The sequence below is a fragment of the Hemibagrus wyckioides genome, linkage group LG15 (genome assembly GCF_019097595.1).
Source record: "Hemibagrus wyckioides isolate EC202008001 linkage group LG15, SWU_Hwy_1.0, whole genome shotgun sequence".
In the NCBI taxonomy this organism is placed as follows: domain Eukaryota; kingdom Metazoa; phylum Chordata; class Actinopteri; order Siluriformes; family Bagridae; genus Hemibagrus; species Hemibagrus wyckioides.
Window position 1 is genome coordinate 6300256 of NC_080724.1, and position 21869 is coordinate 6322124.

Below are 21869 nucleotides of genomic sequence, written 5' to 3' on the forward strand. Positions count from 1 at the left end.
CTTCTGTCATGTGCTCTATTTTAAAATATGCTCTGATTTAAGATTAGAACAAAGCAAGTTGTGTGTGCAAAAACAGTACATTTATTTAGTACATTTTATTATGGTAATTTTGTTTTGGAATAAATCTTGCGGTTTGGAGTGTTGTGAATAATGGTTGACCTTTTTCCAGATCTTTCCTGGGCTTAGCTGTGTGTGTTTGTGTGTGTGTGTGTCGGTGTGTCTCTGTGTTTTTATGTAACTCACCTCTTTCTTCCATTATTGTAACTGACCCCTTAGGCTTGTGCTCCACTTTACTCCTGGAAAACCCAACAGGACCCACCTGGGACAGATGTCACTGGCTCCTGCTACCTGTCCACTAAAAACTTCACCAAATTTGTGGAATATGCTCCCTGTCGCACAGGTATATCACTCACTATATCTAAATAGTACTGCATTTATAGGATGAGATTCTTTTTTTGTTTGGTTGTTTTTTTATTGTTGTGGCTTATTGTTAAATTTTTGTGGTGTAGAGTGTCTGTGAGACAGGCTATTTCCTGTTATTATTTGCATTATAACAACAATAAACTATCAGTGGCATCTCAATAGTGTTTCTTTCGATGTTAATAAGACAAAAACCAGCTTTTTTGTCATTTAAAAGTCTTTTCACAGAAAGAATGCAAAAAGCATAAACGCGTATGTTCTGAAGATTTTCTCCTGCTTAAAAATTTGACAAAACATTGATATCTGAGACTTTTTTGTAAATACATAAGCTACAAAATAATCTCTTTATTATTAATCATCTTGAATTATGTGACACAACCACACCAGTCAATTCCCTGTGTTTGAGCTGATGCAGTAGAAACAATAATATATTAGGTTGATATGAATGCACTAATTCTATCATTCATACTATAGCCAGAACCACAGTGGGAGCTGTGCTGATATATAAAATGAATCCACAGCTTCTGACTGGGCAGATTTGAGAATTCAGCAACTCTTAGTTTAATCTTAGTTTAAAACTAATGTTTTTCAGAATTCCATGGAATGAAAGGCCAAGGTTATTGTCAAGGTGGATTTAGTGCTGACTTCACCAAGGTCAGTTGTTTGAAACAGTTTAACTGTTTGTGCATTCAGAACATCTTTGTTAAATTATTTTTAACTTAATGTTGAACTACAGGATGGGAAGGTAGTGCTTGGAGGACCTGGCAGCTATTTTTGGCAAGGTAAAACTCAGATACATAGAGATTGTCACCAAACTGCTGGTTTTCTGTAAAATGCAACAGAATTAAATGTTAAGTTTCTTCTCAGGACAACTTATCTCTGCTGTGAAGGAGGAAATCATCAAGGCCTACTACCCAGGCTATTTTCTAACGTCAGTGGCAGGCCAGATTCAGACCAAACAGAAAAAAGAGATCAACTTTGATGACAGCTACATGGGTAAAGATTTTTATACTCTCTCTTTAAATGTCTCGAACAAAATATGTTGTTGCATGTTTGTTAGTGCAGTAAAACAGATTGATCACTGGACAGCTTGATCTACTTCTGTTTGGTCTACCTGAACTATAATGCTTATTATGTGATGTGACTTTTAGGTTACTCTGTTGCAGTAGGAGAATTTAATGGCGATGATGATGAAGGTAAGGAATGTAACCAACATCCTAATGTGACTCTTCATTGCCAAGTGCATGTGTTTTTCATCACATATTGCCAACTAGAAAAGTAGAAGTAGCTCTCTGGAGGTTATCATGGAGGTATATCTTAGATTGTGACTAGTTATAGACTTGTTCAGTCAAATATTGCCAAAAAAGATTATGCCAAAATAATTGAGGACAAATTACTACGTTCTATTGCACCCCAAAACAAATTTGCAAATGTCAGTCTAGGTGATAGGGTTTGACATACATATTTGAATATGAATTTAGTGTGTTTGTTTTGTTTTTGTGGTATATTTAATACATTTACATTGTAAATTATATGTTTTATTGTTGATACCATTCCCAAACTCAGCTGTCATATGACTGATAATAAACTGGTGAGGGAGGGCCAGCCAAAGAAAATCATTTCAAACTGTTCATGCGGTCATTGGACAGCATAGCAAACTTTGAGAAAATACTACCTGTCGTATACTAAATACATGAACTCTCAGATGCTTGTGATTTGGTTACTGACTCTATGATTGGTGGGGAGGGCATGGTGAATTTTGCTTTATTTTAATTCCCAGCCACGGTTGGCCTTGGTATCATTGGGATTCAAACTCACGATCTTCAGAAGATAGCATGAACTCCTTTCTGCAGCGCCACTCATGAAACAAGATTTTAAGATTTTTAAGCAATTCAGAACCCTAAATAAAATTTTAGAAACCCAGAAATTTTGTAATAAGATGACTTATCTGGGATTGTTTTTAAAAAGTATACCCTTGAGTTGAACTCAGCAGATTAAAATCTTTTGGCATGCTTGTATCATGACTGCAATATGAAGATAAGTGAAAAAAAGATGGTTGGTCATAATTTCACCAAAAACCAAAACAAAAAAAAACTCACATTTATAACATGATTGAAGTTCCGCTTAAAAAATTATACAATTTTGCAGTGCCGAAAATCTGAATATGCAAGTCTCTTTCTAATTTTGTCTTTATGATTACATTTTCCTTGTCCTGTTCTATCTACTTTCTGTGTCTCAGACTTTGTGACAGGAGTTCCCAGAGGTGTACTTCTGCATGGTCAGGTAACATGTCGAGTTCTTTAAGATGGCATGATTTTATTTATTTATTTATTTATTCATTCATTCATTCATTCATTCATTCATTCATTCATTCATTCATTCATTCATTCATTCATTCATTCATACATACATACATACATTGTTTGTTTTTGGTAAACGTAATTGTTGGTAAAGAAAATTGTTAAAGAAGTTATTTTTATTGTCAGTCATATTAAACAGTGCATATCTTACTAAAATGTTTCAAATGTTGTATTCTCCTCAGGTGTCGATTCTTAATGGCTCATTGGAAACCATGAAAACTTTTATTGGTGAACAGGTAGGACTTGATCACATCATGACAGTAGAACTGACACAGTCTCAAATTGTAGTCTAGCTCTTTCTGCTTGGCAAATAAACTGAGGTCTCAGACTTCAGCAGACTGGTGATTAAATAAAAAAATATTTATTTTAAAGATTTGCTTTGTAGAGCTGTAGCACTTAGTGGTTGGTGCTAAACATTGCTTATTGTGTAGTTTAAAGATAATTTTTCCTGATTATAATGCTTAATTTGATTGCTCCTCGCGCACACAGAAGTAAAAAATGATGTCATTCCAAGCTCAGAGTTCCCACTTCAGAGGTACAATTGCAAAGCTATGTTTATTTAAAGTCACAAATGAGCAAGCATAATGAACTGGATGACTCTTATATGGGCCAAATTGTGATGGTTTAGATGACTGGCCCAGCATCTTCAAAATGGCAGGTCTTGTGGTGTGTTCCTTGTATGCAGTTGCTAGTACCAACCAAAAGTGGCCAAAGGAAGGGTTTACTAGCAGCGTTTTGAGAGCTTATTGTTCACTTTGCTCCCTAATCCCTAATATCACCCCTTGACCGCTGCCATTGTAACGAGACTCGCCTGTCAGCAGTTTTAATGACATGACTGTTTGTGTTAGTTTTTTTCCTGTCATTTTAAGAAAATTAGAAATTTAAAAAATAATACATTTTTTAAAATTCTGAATTTGAATGAAGTGCTTTATAAACAATTTTGAGTTGTGTTAATGAGTAATGCCCTAAAATCTACTACAGATGGGCTCCTACTTTGGTTATGCTGTGGCTGCTACAGACATCAACAATGATGGGTTAGTAACTTTAACACTATACATGCCATAGTGATTGCTTGTATTTGCCTTATACTGTCTGTATATTGTGAGTATTGATTGCTCTTTATTTCTATTTTATCTTTCCAAATACAGACTTACAGACTTGTTAGTTGGTGCTCCCATGTTCATGGTGCGTGACTCAGATGGAAGGTTGGAGGAATTAGGGCGAGTTTATGTGTATCTTCAGATGGGTCCTCTTGAGCTTACACCACATCACCCTCACCTCACTGGCACGCAAATTTTCAGTCGGTTTGGCAGCTCAATCACACCGCTGGGAGATCTCAACCAAGATGGCTTTAATGGTGAGTACCAGAGCTTTGATACTTATTCTTCTTTGTTTCTGTACAGTATGTCTCTTTATGAATATGGAACTTTTTTCTCTACATTTAATTTATAATATATTCTCTACCTGTGATCCATTAGACATTGCTATCAGTAGTCCATTTGGTGGGAAAGATGAACAAGGATTGGTCTTCATCTATAATGGTTATGCTAAGGGACTCCAGGAGAAGCCCTCTCAAGTGATTGCTGGTCAGTGGTCATCAGCCGTCCCTCCCGTTATTCCTGCAAGTTTTGGATATACCATGAAAGGAGGAAAAGACTTGGATCACAATGGCTACCCAGGTGAGAGCTGGATTAATCACCACATTTCACCTTTGTTTTATGGTGAAATAAACCCAAAAGATACAAATACATTCTGGAATCTTGTCTTTTTTTTCCACCTTTTAAAAAAAAAAAATAGATCTCATCGTTGGAGCTTTTGGAGCTGACAAGGCAGTTCTTTACAGGTGAGCTAGTTAACATGTTTTAATGCAGTCATGTTAAAGTCTGTGCATATTACAGAGAAATATAATGCTGGATTACATTCTGCAGATCTCGGCCAATTGTTAATGCGAGTGCCACCTTAGTTGTGTACCCAATAATGATTAATCCTGAGGAGAAGACCTGCACCATCAGCAGTGGAAACCAAACCATACATGTTTCTTGGTATGTGTTACTTTTCTAATGTAACTTTTTCTTACCATATGTGTATGGCAAAAGGATTGGCTTTCGCTATGTACTGTGAAATGCTAGGAATTTCAGCATTCATTTTCCGATATTTACATATAGATGGGTTAAACAACATAGAGCATGGCATCTTTTGTGGCAGACTTCTGGGTTTTTAGGTGAGCACAAGTAATGAATCAGATTAAGTAAATAAGTTTGTTTTGGGGGTTTCTCCTTCAGTACTCCTTTTTTAGTACTGGTGATTGAATTGTCCAGTCTAAAACATTCCACCATTTTACTCTTATGAAGTCTTATGTTGTTTTGAGTCATTGTCTTGCTGCACAAAGAAGTTTCTGTAAGCAAGGGGTATGCAACCAAATATTGTTATTCACTTTAATTTACCTTAGGAATACCTGTTTCAGTACATTAGCTCAGCTAAACCTATGTGGGGACGGGGGGTCGCCACTAAAGGGGTTATGTTCTATTCTGAGTTGCTTTGCCTTGAAGGTCCAATTATTTTTATCTTTATATTTTTCTTTGTTGTGTTAAATTACTGAAGCATATAAGAATGGGATTTTTTAAAAACATTTTTTGAATTTATTTTGATTGCTTGAGAATAATAAGTATTTTGAAATCCACAGACTTATTTGAAAATATAAATTTTAAACACCTAACAGCTGAGTATTTTACCCCCATGGTTAATTCTTATGCATATTTTGACTGTGCTATTGTTCCTGGGTGAATAGAACAAGTTTTTTCTTGGATTTTGTCACTTGGTTTGTGAACTCCAGACATGCCATTATTCTCAGAAGTGGCTTCATCCTGACCAGTCTTCCATAAATAGCTGGTGATATTGTTGAAGTCTGCACAGGTTATAATTGATTTCACAGTACTCCTTGGAAGGTTTAAGCATTGGTTCATCAGCTTCATCTCAAAGCTTCATGGTCAGGCTAAATCTGATCTCCATTTTAGCTATGAATCTTCCCAAAATCACAAGATATTTTTAAAATCTTTTTCACTTTTGAGGCAAGCCAGATTTTAATATTCCATTCTGACTCTGGTGCAGGAGCATCAGACATTTTGACAGCTGGTACCTGTTTAAAATCTGAACTGATTAGACTCGTGTCTCTCTCAAGCTATGCAACAACTTGATCAAATTGCCACAACATTGTCACAACACTGTGGGACAGAAGCATACTTGAGTAGCAAAGTTTTAGGCATTTGTGAACCATGTTCTTTGCTAGATCAATCATTAAATCATTGTTTTGCTGCAATATTTTTTATTGAAACTTGGTTTTAAAATCTGTTGTAGGTTGTTTTTTCTTGTCAGTATTTTTTGTTCAGCGATGCACATAAAATACACTGATCGGCCATAACATTATGACCATTTGACAGGTGTGAATACCACTGATTATCTCCTCATCTGTTAGTGGGTGGGATATATTAGGCAGCAAGTGAACATTTTGTCTTCAAAGTTGATGTCTTAGAAGCAGAAAAAATGGGCAAGTGTAAGGATGTGCTGGACAAGGAATTGCCATCCATGGAGGCCCCACCTTACAACTTACAGGACTTAAAGGATCTGCTGCTAACGTCTTAGTGCCGGATACCACAGTACATCTTCAGGGATCTTCAAGTCTATGCCTTAAAGGGTCAGGGCTGTTTTGGCAGCAAAAGGGGGACCAACACAATATAATGCAGGTGGTCATAATGTTATGCCTGATCTCTGTGTATGATATAAAGTTTTCTAAAATTGTATTTTCTGATTTGTACTTCTAGAAACTAAACCTGGCACATCAGTATCAGTATTGACCCAGGCTAAAGAACAGTAATATTACTGTAGAGAACCATGATGGTGCTGTTTTAAGGGCACCATTTAAAGGAACAATTCACCTTTGAAAGTGAGGTTGGACACATGTAAAGTTATGGTTGTTAAGCTGAGACCATTAGCATTCAGCATGGATTTAACTTGAAGCACTGTCTCTCAGTGCAGATGAACAGGAAGGTGGCGAGATGCAAGAAACCCCCTTTTCCATTTCTAGTGTCAGTATTTAGAAATGTGCATCCTGATTTTCCGTCATCTGCTGAGGGAGAGGAAACTGCTCCGGGCTACAAAGTTGTGCCTGTGCTCATATTTCTGCCCTTCCCCTTGTCTGATTCATACAGGAAAAAGTGTGTATACACATGTCTTGATTACAGCTTGTTGCCTGGTAATAGTGAGGCTGTAGTGGGGGAGGAGTGGGGAACTGAGAAAGAGAGAGAGAGTGAGGAGAGCCAAGGGTGACTTTGAATGAGATATTGTTTAGTGGTGGAACACAGCTGGAAAGCATCAGGGGCACGCCAAGCTGCACATGCGTATAAGAGCCTGCATGCATACGCACGTGATGCAAAGCAAACACATGCTTAGGGGTACACATGGGAATACACTCCTATTTATTGTAGCCCAGGTCAATGCAGGTCTGGACTGTGCTGGCATTTCTTTCTTTTTTCTCTAGTTTGACTCTATTAAGAGTTTCATGCTCTCCAAACGTCTTTATAATTCCCTTTTGTCTGTTCCTTTAATTCAGTTTTCATTGTCATAGTTCTTGTGGAAGTTACCTTATAGTAGTGTTATAATATTATGCAAAAAGACTGTCATCTCTTGGCCTTCTGGAATTATTCACTGTACGTTCTTCAGTAAATAATTCCAGAAGGCCAATAAATTACAGTATTTAAGGATATTTTTTCTCTTTTGTTAAAGCTAATTATCTTGGTCCACTTCTTCTTAATCACTCAGCAGCAGTGTTCTTTTTGCGAAGAACACTTGTTGAATTATGACACATTAAAATCTTAAGAACAAACTTTACAATGAGAAAGTATGTGTACAAATGTGACTACATTACTGCATGTGTATTTGAGGATGTATTTGCCATGTACATACGCAACTCATGTCTCCATTTGTTTTACCTCCTGCAGCGTCAACTTGAGCTTCTGCCTTACAGCCAATGGGAAACACCTTCCAGAAAAACTAGGTGATGAACTAGGTTCTTTCATGAACCCAACTGGGCCTCAGCCATATGTAGTGTAGCACAGTTTGCCACTATGAAGTTCATTACATTGTAACAAATGGAAAATTTATTTTGAAAATGTCCATAGATTAGATTTGTGTTTGTGTGTGTGTGTGTGTTTGTTGTAGGGTTTAATGTAGAAGTGCAACTGGACAAGATGAAACAGAAGGGAGCTGTCCGTAGGGCTTTGTTTTTGAACACTCAGCAGGCCAGCCTGCAGACCAAACTTAAAGTGCCAAATGAAGGCAAGGTCTGCAGTGAGACCAAAATCTACCTGAGGGTGAGTCAAAACATCAACATAATTCTGTCAGTAATTTATAGTTAAAGTGAAGTGAAGCCCCTAGATCATCATATATAACCTGGCTAATTTTCAGAAATACACTGCAATATATTTTTTAGATTGGTTCTCATTTTTGAGATTATATCTAAACCTTAATTTGTTCTCCTCTGTTCTGGCTCAGGATGAAAAGGAATTTCGGGATAAGCTCTCCTCCATCTTTATCACACTGAACTTCAGTTTGGATGCACAGGCTCCTGCAGACAAACATGGCCTCTGGCCAATTCTTAACTACCAGACCACCGAGCTAATTGAGCAGAAGGTATAAACATTAGTTTAGTGTATGTTTGAGGAAGACGTGTGCTTTTTTTTTTATTTTTAATTTTTTTATTTTTTTATATGCCATCAATGTTGTATAGAGAATTTATAGCTAATCTTGCCACAGAAGGTTTTGTGATGCTACTGAAAGTGAAAAGCAATGCTTTTAAGTTTATAGCAGTAGTCCCAGCAAAAAATAAGCTAGTACTATCACTGCAGTTTTTCTTTTCAGTTTAAATATATGGTCTACATTCTATGAGCTGGCAGATCAGGCTTTTGGGTATGCCCAGTTCCCCCTCTTTCACTCTTTTACTCCAGTTTTCCTCCCATCCACATTTTCAAAACATACATCTGGGAAGTGCTCCAAAAGATCTGGAAAGAAAATGCAATGCATATACACCAGGGAGAGATTTTCCTTATTCTAGCAGGAGTAGTTTGTGGGACTAATGTGGACTGGTCCATTAGTCATAGTTTTTTGGGTGTGTCTTTCACAGCCCATTTGTCATCTGGTTGGATTTTGTATTTGCCCCAGTTTTCCTATATAGGCAAAACTATCATTGTAAGCCTAAGCTGTCAGATATCTTGTAGACCATGTGGACACCAGTCAAAGAAACATACCTAAAGTTTCAATAGCAAATTTCGCTCATTGTTTTTTTCCTTGCTGAAACTGGTTTTCATTAAAAGTGAACTGTGTTGTGTGCAATCCATACTTGGCAATAAATTGGATATATAAAGTATGATATTTTCCAAGTTGTTGTGTTCCCTATGTGAAGTTAAAGTGACAACATTAAAAGGCAACATTGAAAGGACAAGAGTGACTTTACAGGGACCTATGTGCTTGTGAAATATATAGCTCTATATTTTGGTGCATTCTACCATGTGCTATAAGGAGGGTTGCTAGTGCTTCTCAGTAAACTTTCTTTTCCTGATAATTTGCTCCACATGGACCATAGTGGAGTAATAAATTTATGAAACTTAGCTCTCTACACAGGCAATCCCCAGAGCCCATAAAGTATTCCACTACAGACATGATGACCTTAAAAATCTAATTAATTGTCCTAGTAATCCTATCCATCCCATGTACTTGGTTATCCTTTTGTGTGAATATGTTGAAATATTATAGCATAGAGTTGTTTTATTTTCATTCTCAGTATAAACTGTGACTTTGCATTTGCTGCAGCTTAATGTGTATATCTGTTTCCACATTATTACTTCTGCTTAGTAAACCAAAAACCTGCTTTATATTTCCATTAGCTGTACTTACATGAGATTTCTTCCTGTTATTGACTACTATTTGGTGTAAATGGTGCTCCTACATCCCAAAACTGATTGTGTTGCTTAATTAACTAATTGTTTCTATTGGATCTTGATCAGCTGTTTGTTGATTGTTTGTTTGTTTTTGTCTTTGATTTTAGTATATCATTATAGTCATGATTTAGTGGCTGGATTAACATCAAAACATTTTCCTTTTTACTTTCCTTGAGAGGTTGAGCTCAGGCCAACATACAGCTTTAGTGAGTCGGGCAGCCTCCCTCCATGGCTTTAATTAGAGCGCAGTGAGGTCTGATTACAGGGAGGGTGCTGCACTCTTTCTAATCTCCCACTTCTATTTCTTATCCATATCGTCATCCACATTCACGCAGCACTTGCAGCATCATGCTGAACCAATTAGCTATCATAGGGCTCTCTCTCTTTACACGTGTAGAGTCGATACAAAAGTTTCTTTATCCTCCCCCACTCCCCTTCCTGCCTATGAATAAGGCAAAGTTAGCATGTGTATGTGTCCTCTGTGGTGTGTGCATTTTTTTGTCTGCATGTGGCTCTCATGTATTGTGGTGCTTGTATGATGGTAATTCTCTAAATTACACACTAGGCAGACTATTCATGTGTCCCTTATATGCATTATGTATGTCTCCTCTCTAGTTCAACCCTTCCTGTTATTATTTCTAAACACAAGCCAGATGTTTACATGATTGATGCATATATTTATTCCTATTATTTAATCCCTCTCAGCATGATTTGATTTGGTTAGGAATTAAGAGTACAGTCTGACTGTTATTGATATAGCTGATCAGTATGATTTGATTTGAATATTAACACCTTATTATGCTATGGTGATGTTGCTTTATTTAGCTCAGGAGAGTTAGCTTATTACCAGTTTAAAGGTAATTAAAGACATTTTTGTTTTTTTCCCCATAGACAGTACTGCCTCAGAATTTTATATGAACTTTCTGTTTCTCCTTGATTTTCCAGGCCCAGATTTTACTGGACTGTGGAGAAGACAACATCTGTGTCCCTGACCTGAAACTTTCTGTAAAGGGGTAAGTCATTTAACAAAGGAAGCACATTGTTCATGCACTGTTGAATGCTTAGCATGATTCAGGCCTTGTGTTTATGTAGTTGGTAAACAGTTGTCAGCCGTCCCTGGAAAACACATTCAGAACAATACCCTAATAAGAATGCAAATGAGAAAATCAAAAATATTTGTTAGTAAATATTAAATTTGATGAATTGCAGAGAATTGGTTAATCGTTAATAGTAAAAATGTTCCTGTTCCCATGTGACGTTAGTGAGGACACACACACACACAGTGTTCATTGTGAAAACAGGAAGGAGAGCTGTGCTTCACATTCTGATATTGGCTGCCAGTGGCTTGTGGAAAATAAGATGAAAGTTGGGTCTGGAAAATTCACAGCTGGCTTTGTGTCCCTCTGCTTCTGTATGGTGGTTCTATTTTGATTTTGTAAATATGTGGCTTGATTCTACAAAAACAATGATATTTACTTTTATGTAAACAAGTCCTTTAATTTACCAACTTATTGTTCTAATCATGAAAGTTATTCATGACTATTTTTTGACTGCTATACCTGATCAGCTAATTCTATGAGCATGCACATAGTTTTGTATGATATTGCTTACATTTGTACAGGTGACATTCCTAAAGCAGGGAACTTCAGCTATGAATAGAGCTATTTTTAATTATTTTAATTTTGGAAGAGGAGGCAATGGGTATAGGGGGTTTCATCTTGAGAACAAAGCCAACTTTTTGTCATGTCTGTAATCTTTGCCAAGCCATTTAACCTACAACAGTTCTGGCTCTCAGCACCAGATTTAGGTTATTCAACCAAGTTTATCTACTCTTTTTATAAGAAATTGTTTCCATGTGCCTCTGTTTGCAAGTTATTTCCTGTCATTATCTTACAAAGGCCACATTAGCTGAAAAGGCCGCTGTGATAAATGTAAATTTATTATTGGTATCAATGGTAAATCTATTGCTGTCAAGCATGAAACTTACCTGCCATGTATAGTCTCAAAGGTAATATTTTGAACCAGGCTATTGGGGCTCTCACAACTTATAGTTCGTCACATGTATTCAAATTTTACTTCAGCACAGCTTTACAAGGCCAAGTAGTAATTGAAAGCGTCTGTGTGGCCCTTGTATGGAATTTCTCAGTTGTGTTTAGTGCTGTGGAGAAAAAGTAGGGGAAGGGGCAGTGACAGAATAAAGGAGGGTACTTGGATAAAATGAGGAGGCGGTGTTTTACAACAAAGCCTGTCTTCTGATGCTTGTATGGCTTTATTGCTACATAGAAGAATATTTTTCCCTTATGCAAGAAGGACTTCCTTGAAGCTGGGTTTGAGGAGAACATTCTGGAATCATTAGATGCTGTCTGGCTCAACCTTTGTGACTAATATTTGTGATGATATTAATTTTAATAGATTTTCTAGCATCCTTAGCTGACAGTTGCATAACAATCAAGTCAACAGTTCAACTTGTTCTTGTTTTGGTTTGTTTTAGTTTTGGTTTTCTGTATAGGGATTACTACAGTAGGTCGTTCACATTTTTGTTTTCTTTTTTTCTGTAGTGACAGGAAAGAAGTGTACATGGGGGATGATAATGCGCTAACCCTGACTTTTAATGCGCGGAATGATGGCGGTGGTGCCTATGAAGCTGAGCTGTATGTAGTGCTTCCTTCGGAGGCGGACTACAGTGGAATTGCCCGCAATAATGAGGTAACCTTCATATTTCATTTATATATATATATATATATATATATATATATATATATATATATATAATATAGCATGGCCAAATGTTTGAGGACACCTGACCATCACACCAATATGTGGGCCTCTTCAAGTTTCTTGCCACAATACTTGAGGCAGTTTTATAGGATGACTCTGTCATATCTATCACCTGAACTGAAGTGAAAGTGGCCTAGCCAAAACCTGTTCCAGCATTGGAAAGTCCTTGTGCACAAAGCAAGGTCCTTGATGACATGATTTGCCATGGTATTTGTAAAAAGTCTAATATTTGCAGGAAAAGTAGCACTTCATAATTAGTCCTGGTATCTATTCAGTTGCTATTCGTCCTTGTCTAGAATCTGACTCAGCTGACATGCAGCTATGAGACAGAGAACCAGACGCGCTACCTCATCTGTGACCTAGGAAACCCCATGAAGTCTGGCACCAATGTAAGTTTTACATTGCACCCACGAATACATACACTATATCAGTCTATCTCTGTGTGTGTGTGTATATACTACCAGTCAAAAGTTTGGACACACCTTCTAATTCCATGGTCTTTCCTGATGTTTATTTCTTTCTACATTGTAAAACAATGCTGAAGGAGGCCGAAATACACAATAATCTCGTCTGAACAGTTGATATTGAGATATGTCTGCTACTGATGCTCTGTAAAGCCTTCATAATGGCTCTAATCTGAGGTGCTGTTAATTAGTGATTTCTGAGGCTGATAACTCTAAATGAACTTCTCTGCAGCAGAGGTAAGTTTTGGTCTTGCTTTACTGGGATGGTCTTCATGGGATGGTCTTCAGTTTCATCATGGTGCTTGATGGGTTTTGCAAATGCACTTGACGATACTGTTCTTGCAAGAACTATTCCAGAACACCTGACCTTCATGTCTTAAAATAACAACTGACTCTTTTTTGTTGTCGTTACATATGGATTACATAAATCCATGTGTTATTTCATAGTTTTGAAATCTCCAGTATTGTTCTACAATGTAGGAAATAAGTCACTAAACAAAAAACATTGAATTAGAAGGTGTGTCCAAATTTTTGACTGGTAGTGTATACCCAAAATTTGTGTGTGAAAGTGAGTGTGTCCCCTTGCTCTGTGACAAAATGTTCTTCCCCTTGTTGTGTCCCCTTGCTCCATGTGTTCAAAATGTACTATATATATATATATAGTATTTGTATATATAGTCTATAGGATGCAGCAAGAAGATATTACAAAGACACTTGTGCAGAGTTCATGTAGTAGTGCATGTTGTGTGTAGTTCAGGTTGTTGTGCAGATGTTTTAATGCCTATAGTGGAATGGAATTCTTATCACTGTTAAACATACTCTTTTCCATGTAGTTGTGGGCAGGTCTGCGTTTTACAGTGCCTCGGCTGCAGGATTCACAGAAGGTGGTACAGTTTGACCTGCAGGTTCGCAGGTATGGTAGCAGGGAGCAAACACACACACACACACAGCTTAATCTTAATGATTACACTGCAAGCTTGTTGTAAACCTATGCTGAATGACCCATGTGGGGATATTTAAATACACTCTTATTTACCCCTCTTATTCTCTCTCCTTCTATAGTAAAAACGAGAATAACTCTCAGAGTGAGGTTGTACCCTATAGGCTAGAGGTGGTGGTCAAGGCTGATGTTATTTTGCAGGGGTAAGTTCAGTATCAGGGCCTTTTAGACTGGAACTTTCATTGTAAAATTGTTTGTTAGCACACACTGGCTCACTCGCTCTTTCTCTTGCTCTTAAAGTGTATCCCGACCAGATAAGGTTTTCTTCCCACCTCCCAACTGGAAGGTGACCAAGAATGTTGCAGTTGAGCAAGAAATTGGTCCTCCTGTGGAGCACATCTATGAGGTAAGGACTCTTGCTTTGTCTAATATCAAGGAAGCCAGTCATTATTCTTATTCTTTATAATCAGATTCCTACATACGTCGCTGCAGTGTTAACAGATGCTCAAAAATCACAGGAATTTATTGTACTTAACTACACACATTTAATACAGCATCCTTTTGTTTTATTTAGAGATAGACATGGAATATTGTGCTCAAATATTACAAAAGATAATTTATAATTTCATTTTTTCACTTTCTCTCTTTAATTTTCCCTTTCCAGTTGGTGAATAATGGTCCAAGCCGTATTAGTCACACGCTGCTTCAACTGAAATGTCCCATGAAGATGCAAGTCCAGAGGTTTATGTACCCTTTGGAAATCATCACTGAGGGGCCTGTTAACTGCACAACGTACAATATTGTGAACCCCATGAACATAAAGGTAAGAAATTTTGAGAATTCTTCTTTAAAAAAAAAAAAAAAAAAAATCATATGATAGTAATGACTGGGCTGTGCTGATGCATTGTATTTTTGGAGAATTAAGTTTGTTGCTTACATGATGCATGAAAATTACAAAATTGCTTCATTACAGAAACACAGAGAAGGTTAGCTAAGTAGAGAGCCAATATGTTGCAGCATACAGGCTGTTTATGAGGAGGTATAGCCTGGTAGTAAATGAGTTAATTAAAACTTGTTTGACACCTACAGAACCAACACACACACACACAGTGTTCACTGTGAAAATAGGAAGGAGAGCTGTGTTTCACATTCTGATTTATGGTGCAAATGAACATTATTACCACTGCGCTCTATTCCAGATACACTCTCTCACATGTGCTACTCCACCTTCTTACACCCACAGACCCACTCAAGGACAAGACGTTTGACTTTAATCATCTCTGGAATCTTCAGTACTATAATTTTTAAGCCCATTGCCTGCTAGCTTAGTCATACATTCTTCATTTATCAGTCTCAATCACTCAGTCACAAACCTCTTGAGTTTGGTGTTTATCACAGGCTTCTCTTTGATTGAATGCACTTGTAGACTCCACAGTCATGAGGTCTCTATCAAGCCACCTGGAAAAAAGCCTTCTTTCATGTAATGAAATTAATGTGTGTTGTAGTTTTAGTCTTGTTGAGCTTAGTATATTTGTAAGCTAGTGTGGTTGTGAGGAGTGCATAATGTTTCCCAGTAAAGAAAAAAAAAAAGAACAGAGGTTTGGATAAGTTTGGTAATGCCACATGTGAAATTCTGAGTGGTGTCCATGTGAGTCAGTGGGTGGTTCAGATTCAACAGTGAGCTCAGCATCTGGATTACGCAAATGGGCGTCAAGTTTCCGCTCAATGTTTCTTTCTCTCTCTCCAGCTTCAGCAGTCCACTGAGCAGCCTCCTTTATTGAACCACCACATTGAGAAGCGTGACACACACAAGGGCGAGCTGGCTGTCATGACAAACCTGGTGAGAGCACAGAAATCCTCCGCAATAAAAAAGATGAAGAATTGGCAGAGGGAGTAAATGCAGGTTCAATAAATACTTGATAGCATATAAGAATTTTTAGAATTCTTCTCATTTCACAAATTATAATTATAGTTATTCTTATACTAAAAACATCTGTAGATAGTAATATTCATTAAACTAATTCTGAGTGAACTGTCCAAATACACCATCCTCTAGATGAGGGCCTGCCTCTTTTAGAACTCATAAGACCGGACCATTAAGTCATGTAATGAAGAATGAACTGAGTCAGAGGTTAAAGATGGCTGATCGGCCAGTTTAAATGGTGTGTGTCTCTGTGTGTGTGTGCGTGTGTGTGTCTGCGTATGTCTGTGTGTGTATGCCACTATATGAAAGTAGCGACTGGTGGTAGGAAATTTGACTACTATCATCTCTCTTGCCATAGACATTTTTTACTTTTGTTATTATGTTCCTACGAATTGGTTAACCTGTCCCCTTTTTATAGCTATATTCAACTCCGCACCTCTTAGTTAAAGATGGACAAAAGAAAGTCATTAAGATTGTGTATTATAATAGTCTAGCACTTTCCTCCTGTCCTTCTTCAATCTCTTATTGACTCTGAATGAGGTCTATGACCACTGACTCTCCACATAGCCATCCAAATACAACTGTACTAATATTTTCCTCTTCTCAAGTCAACTTTGAACAAGTTTACATTATGGGGATCTAACATAGTGAACCAGGAAAATTGATTTCACAGATAGGTTCTTGATTTGGCTAGCTGTGTAGTCTTGTGACCTGGAATTTAAAAAAGCCTAACATTAGGGCTTTTGTCAAATCTCTTGACCTGTAATTCTATGTTATGACTATCTCACTAACTTTCCAGCTCACTATTTCTTGACATATTTATTATTTTATTTAATAGTTTTTAATGAATTTAGTTCACTGGAATGAAGCATTATCTTTGTAATGAGTATCAATTTTATATGCTTGTTCACATTTCAAGCTGATTTGATGAAAACGTATATAAATATAAATCTGTAAAAAGCAAACTATCCCAGAAAAATCTTATGACTAAGGTCAACTTTCTATCCCCCTGTGTTGTCTGTCTTGACTATGTTTCAGTCTTGTTCCAATGTTGAGTGCTGGACCCTGCAGTGTAATGTGGGTATATTGGAGAAAGGTACCAGTGCCATACTCCAGGTGCGTTCACGCATCTGGGGTGAGACTTTCAACATGGTAAGTTTCAGTAAGGACATGCAAAAAAATGTGTTCACAATACTGCAAATATTACTGTACAAAGCCCATTATCTATCATTCAGGCTCTGTAACTACAGATCACATGTTTTTTAAAACCGTTGACAACATAACATCAGCCTCATTATTCCATCAACTAAATGTTACAGTTAATCATGATCTTTATTTTTCCTTTGGTGGAATGTAGTCATTTGGCAAGTATGGGGGGGGAAATCACACCACTAGCCAGTCACAGTAGCATTAACTTGTTATTGTGTGCATGTGTTATTGAGAAGGTCAGCTGTTACCTCTAAATAGGAACTCTGTTGAGAAAGGCTTTACATGCTCTGCATAGCTTAACACACACACTGAAAATTCATTATCTGCAAACCCCAAGTTCTCATATGATTGGAATGTTGCAGGGGTTCATTAAGAAGAACTAAAATGAATGAATGCTGCCACCTGCTGTCTATTATACAAATTGTCAACTTTTTTCTAATATTACATTTTATGCGATATTTGGAAAACAGCTGAATTATACATGCATATTTCTAATAAGGTTTTGCATTTGCTTGCAGAAAAAGTATAAGAATTCTATTCTGGAGTGTGTAGCTAGTTACAAGGTGGAAAAGATGCCCTATGCTATTTTGCCCAAGGAGATTCCAAGTGGCTCTAAAATGGTAATTAAATATGCAATGACTATACTCTTATGCACCTGTTATTTTTATTACTTCAATAATAAATGTAAATAATTCTGTTAAATTTTAAGGGTATTTTACATGAGTGATGTATTCTTTCAGATGACAACACCTGTGGTGTGGAATAAACCAGACAGTCCTCATGCTGTTCCTTTGTGGATCATCATTTTGGCAATATTGGCTGGTCTTCTGTTGCTGGCTTTGCTTATCTATGTTCTGTATAAAGTGAGTATGACTTGTGAAACTGTTTTTTATATCCGAGTCATAATGGTTAAGTTGTTATGGATGGAAGTCGGATAAAAATATACACTCACTGTCTACTTTACTATGAACATCTGTACCGCACATTATTATTAACATCCGCACATTTACACAATTATTTAACCAGCCTATCATGTAGCAGCAGCACAATGCAAAAATCATGCAGATACAGGTTAAGATCTGTTAAGAATGCTCACATAAATCATCATAATGGGGAGCATCTGATCTCTGACCTTACCAAATCAAATAGTATCAAAAAGGCTGGTGTGAGTATTTCAGAAACTTCAGAGAACTTCAGGGATCTCCAGGGATTTTCACACACAACAGTCTCTAAAGTTTACATAGAATTGTAAAACTAAAATCATCCTGTGAGTGGAGGGCCTGCAGGCTGATGCACACTGTTGATGAGAGAGATCAGAGGAGAATGACAAGACTGGTTTGAGCTGACAGGTAGTCAATAGTAACTCAAATATCCACTCTTTAAAACCACAGTGAGCAGAAAAGCATCTCACTACAACACATCAAACCTTCAGGTGGATGAGCTACAACAGCAGAAGACCACATCAGGTTCCACTACTGTCAGCCAAGAACAAGAATCTGACACATGAAAGGCATAGACTCGCCAAAACAAGACAGCTGAAGACTGGAAAAAGACCGGATTTTTTTCCTGTCCAGTTTGGGGAGTCTGTGCCCACGATAGCCAAAAAAAATCTCGGACTGATAGGAGTGGAACCTGATATGGTCTTCTGTTGTTGTAGTCTATCCACCAGAAGGTTCTATGCTTTGTGCATGTACAATTGTAATTTTCCTGGCAGCATGAACTCAAACTGGTTATTTTTGTCTGACTTCTATTATCAACAATATGTTTCCACACATAGTTCCCTAGGTTTTACCTGGGGTTTGGCTGTTTTTGTTGTACAAAAAAGGATAAACCAACATGAAGCCCAGAAAGATGTTTATAGGAGAAAAAGAAGGAGAATCTGAGCTATGAAACAAGAATTGGACATTTCCAGTAAAACAATTTTCAATATCCCGAAAGGGAAAGAAACCACCAGAGAGTTGTGAAGAAAAAACAAAAAACAGTCCCCATCAGCAACCTCTGTAGGGTGGGATGGAGGTACAATAATCCAGTGTTTAAGGAAACACTTCAAGAACAGAACAGAAGAGCCATAGAACCACAAGATGCAAACCTCACAACAGCAGAATTCGAAGACCAGAACTGAATTTGCAAAGAAATGCACAGATGATCCACAAAAGTTTTGGAAACAAGATTCATTTCTGCCATAGTAGTTGTTTTGAGAAAGAAGATGCATTTCATGATGAGGAGACTGATGGGAGAAGACTGGAAAAGCATCACTTAAGAAGAATGCAAGAGTTTAGTGATGTCTGAGGCTTGCTAGCTTGATGCAGTTATTGGAAGCAAAGGATATGCAACCAAATATTAAGTGTTATTTTAGTATTTTAAGTCCCAATAATTTTGTTCATCAAAAAGTAGGTGGTCTGCCACCAAAGGTGCCATATTCAAAGTTGTTTCACACATCAGGCTGTAAATATTAGCAACTAAAAGCTGAATTTCTGATTGGTCTTGTAGTTCTAATACTGAGGATGTATGAATAATATTACAAAAACGTATAACTCTACTGTATTTTTCCTTTAGCTTGGTTTCTTTAAGAGAACTCCCTACGGCACTGCCATGGAAAAAGCACAGCTGAAACCTCAGGCTGCATCTGAAGCTTAAAGCAGGCCTGGGACTGTTCAGTAAGGATGAAAGACCACTGGATATCCATTGCACTGCACTGGACAGAAAGACCCCAAGGACTCAAAGCCAAATGAATGTTTTTTTTTTTAAATGTTCTTTTTGTTGCCTTGTTTTGCTGTGGGTTTGGATTGCATACACCAGTATTAGCCTCACAATCAGTTGCAATTTTTAGAGCCTGGTTCTATGGACCAAAAATCTCCTACTTATTCTGCAGGACAAATTTTATATGCAGTGATCACTGTTTTGATTTTTTTTTTCTTCTTTCTTCCTTTTAACATGTTTTGGTGCTAGAAATGATGTTCACGTTTTTCTCACTGCTTTTTGAAATGCCAACATCACTTACAAACGAGCAGTCATCATCACTACAATTTTTACTTTCTTCTGTGTCCTTTTAATGTTCAGTTTGAAAACAATTATGCGTCTCAACAAGTATGTGGCTTGAAAATGTCACTAATGTGTTTCAGAGGAAAGGGTTTTTTTGGTTCTCTTTTGTCTCTCTGTAACTCTGCGAACTCATGTTGGTGTCTGTCTCAGGTGATAAAGTTGAACAGCAGTGCTCAGATCAGGTGTGCCACACTCAAAGTGGCTTGGAAATCCATTGAGGATTATATTCCAAGTGCAAATGTTCCCTCCTGCTGACCGAATTAACAAGACTGTTGCCTTATAAAGTCATCTGGGACATGACTGGATGCACATCAAGCCTATGAAACCTCATGAAATGCCTTGAAGCAGAGCTGTGCTTTGCCGATATATAGGACAGATTGTGCCCTTTGGCACATATAGCAGGAAGTAGCAGTCAGTGGAGGCTCACTGTGTACACAGTGACTCCTTCCTATCTGTGCAAAGTACAGAAAACCCACTGTATATGGTTAGAATGGAGTTGTCTCAAAGTATGTAATAGTCACCATGAGTAGACAAATGAGTACTGGACAAAAGTGTTTATAGATGTTAAAGGATATGGTGAGTAAGCAAAAGACAATCCCAGTCCAAGGCAGCAGTTTTAGCCAGGGACAGAATGTGGAAGACACAACTTTTTTTGTGTTAGTCTGTCTGGTATATGTGAATGTGTGCATGCATGTGTGTCTGGCTTTACTGATGTGAGTGATAGAAGGTTTTTTTCCTAGTTGCCCAGTTTCTCATTCTATTTCCATTTTTGGCCATTCTGATATTTAAAAGCATATTAATGCTAATTCAGTGCCTAGTGGCCAGAGGTGGCTACAGAGAGGCTGTATTCAACTGCATTAGACACTTATTATTAATTGCAAGAAGAAAATAGAGTGGGCATGGGGATTTTTAGGATCTGTATGTAAAGTGCAATACTGTTTTCTCCTTTTCATCTTATTGTATTTTTTTTTTTTGCCTTTTTTACTACAACAATGTTTTCATACAGACAACAACCTGTTGAGTTGAAGAGTTTATAATGATAATTATTTTAATAGTCAAAAATTTTTAATGCCCCGTTCATTCTTTTTATTCACAAAACGGCTTTGTTTGAGGCTGTGATTGATGATAACCTAAGCCTTTTACTATGAGCGCCACACAGTCATCATTTAACAGTTAGTGCTATACAAGTGAAAAAAAATTAAGTTAAAAATTAGTTCAAATGCTGTGATCTTTTTTGTGGTGTTTGTAGATCCAATGATAACATGACTGCAAAAATGTTTTTATACAAAATGTTTAGAAATATACCTTGCTACAAATCGAGATTCAAACATTACACAATTTGCTTTTCTCATTGTTTTTTGTTCAGTTCAAGACATTTATTTTTACCTCCAAAATTTAGATTTTTTCACTTTTACTTTTTTTTAAATTACATTTTTAAAAATATATTTCTTCAGCAGGAAGCACTGATTATATTTTGTCCCATCTCAACCTTTTGTCCTACCCACATCATTTCTTTTTTGTTTTATTAAGTTGTAAATCTGATTTGGTAAGGAGATTTTTTTTTAAAAAAAACTAAAACTCTTATCTGACATAAAATTACATCACCCCATATTGGGGATAATTGGAGGGCTGTTAAAGTAATTAATTATTTGTATGGTCTTGTACAATTTGCATTTCCGAATAAATCTTTCCATTTTTATTTTTGGGTTGTACATTTCTTCAGAATGTATGTAAAAAACATCA

At 37.0% G+C, this 21869-nt stretch overlaps 1 protein-coding gene across 1 annotated transcript in view; it reads left to right on the forward strand.

Moving 5' to 3' along the window:
* The window catches only part of itga5 (integrin, alpha 5 (fibronectin receptor, alpha polypeptide)), a 37803-nt gene extending 15978 nt beyond the window's left edge, over positions 1 to 21825 (forward strand). Inside the window, exons 4-30 of the mRNA XM_058410816.1 lie at positions 277 to 400; positions 1013 to 1074; positions 1157 to 1202; positions 1288 to 1416; positions 1572 to 1616; positions 2660 to 2703; positions 2963 to 3016; positions 3762 to 3814; positions 3929 to 4137; positions 4259 to 4459; positions 4578 to 4623; positions 4709 to 4822; positions 7775 to 7830; positions 7995 to 8146; positions 8328 to 8465; positions 10715 to 10782; positions 12328 to 12475; positions 12844 to 12936; positions 13845 to 13924; positions 14074 to 14154; positions 14252 to 14357; positions 14616 to 14774; positions 15699 to 15791; positions 16914 to 17027; positions 17603 to 17704; positions 17825 to 17947; positions 19641 to 21825. Coding sequence (XP_058266799.1) covers positions 277 to 400; positions 1013 to 1074; positions 1157 to 1202; positions 1288 to 1416; positions 1572 to 1616; positions 2660 to 2703; positions 2963 to 3016; positions 3762 to 3814; positions 3929 to 4137; positions 4259 to 4459; positions 4578 to 4623; positions 4709 to 4822; positions 7775 to 7830; positions 7995 to 8146; positions 8328 to 8465; positions 10715 to 10782; positions 12328 to 12475; positions 12844 to 12936; positions 13845 to 13924; positions 14074 to 14154; positions 14252 to 14357; positions 14616 to 14774; positions 15699 to 15791; positions 16914 to 17027; positions 17603 to 17704; positions 17825 to 17947; positions 19641 to 19721 — 2721 coding nt within the window. The 3' untranslated portion in view covers positions 19722 to 21825. The remainder of the gene's footprint in view (positions 1 to 276; positions 401 to 1012; positions 1075 to 1156; positions 1203 to 1287; positions 1417 to 1571; positions 1617 to 2659; positions 2704 to 2962; positions 3017 to 3761; positions 3815 to 3928; positions 4138 to 4258; positions 4460 to 4577; positions 4624 to 4708; positions 4823 to 7774; positions 7831 to 7994; positions 8147 to 8327; positions 8466 to 10714; positions 10783 to 12327; positions 12476 to 12843; positions 12937 to 13844; positions 13925 to 14073; positions 14155 to 14251; positions 14358 to 14615; positions 14775 to 15698; positions 15792 to 16913; positions 17028 to 17602; positions 17705 to 17824; positions 17948 to 19640) is intronic.
* The last annotated feature ends 44 nt before the right edge of the window (positions 21826 to 21869 follow it).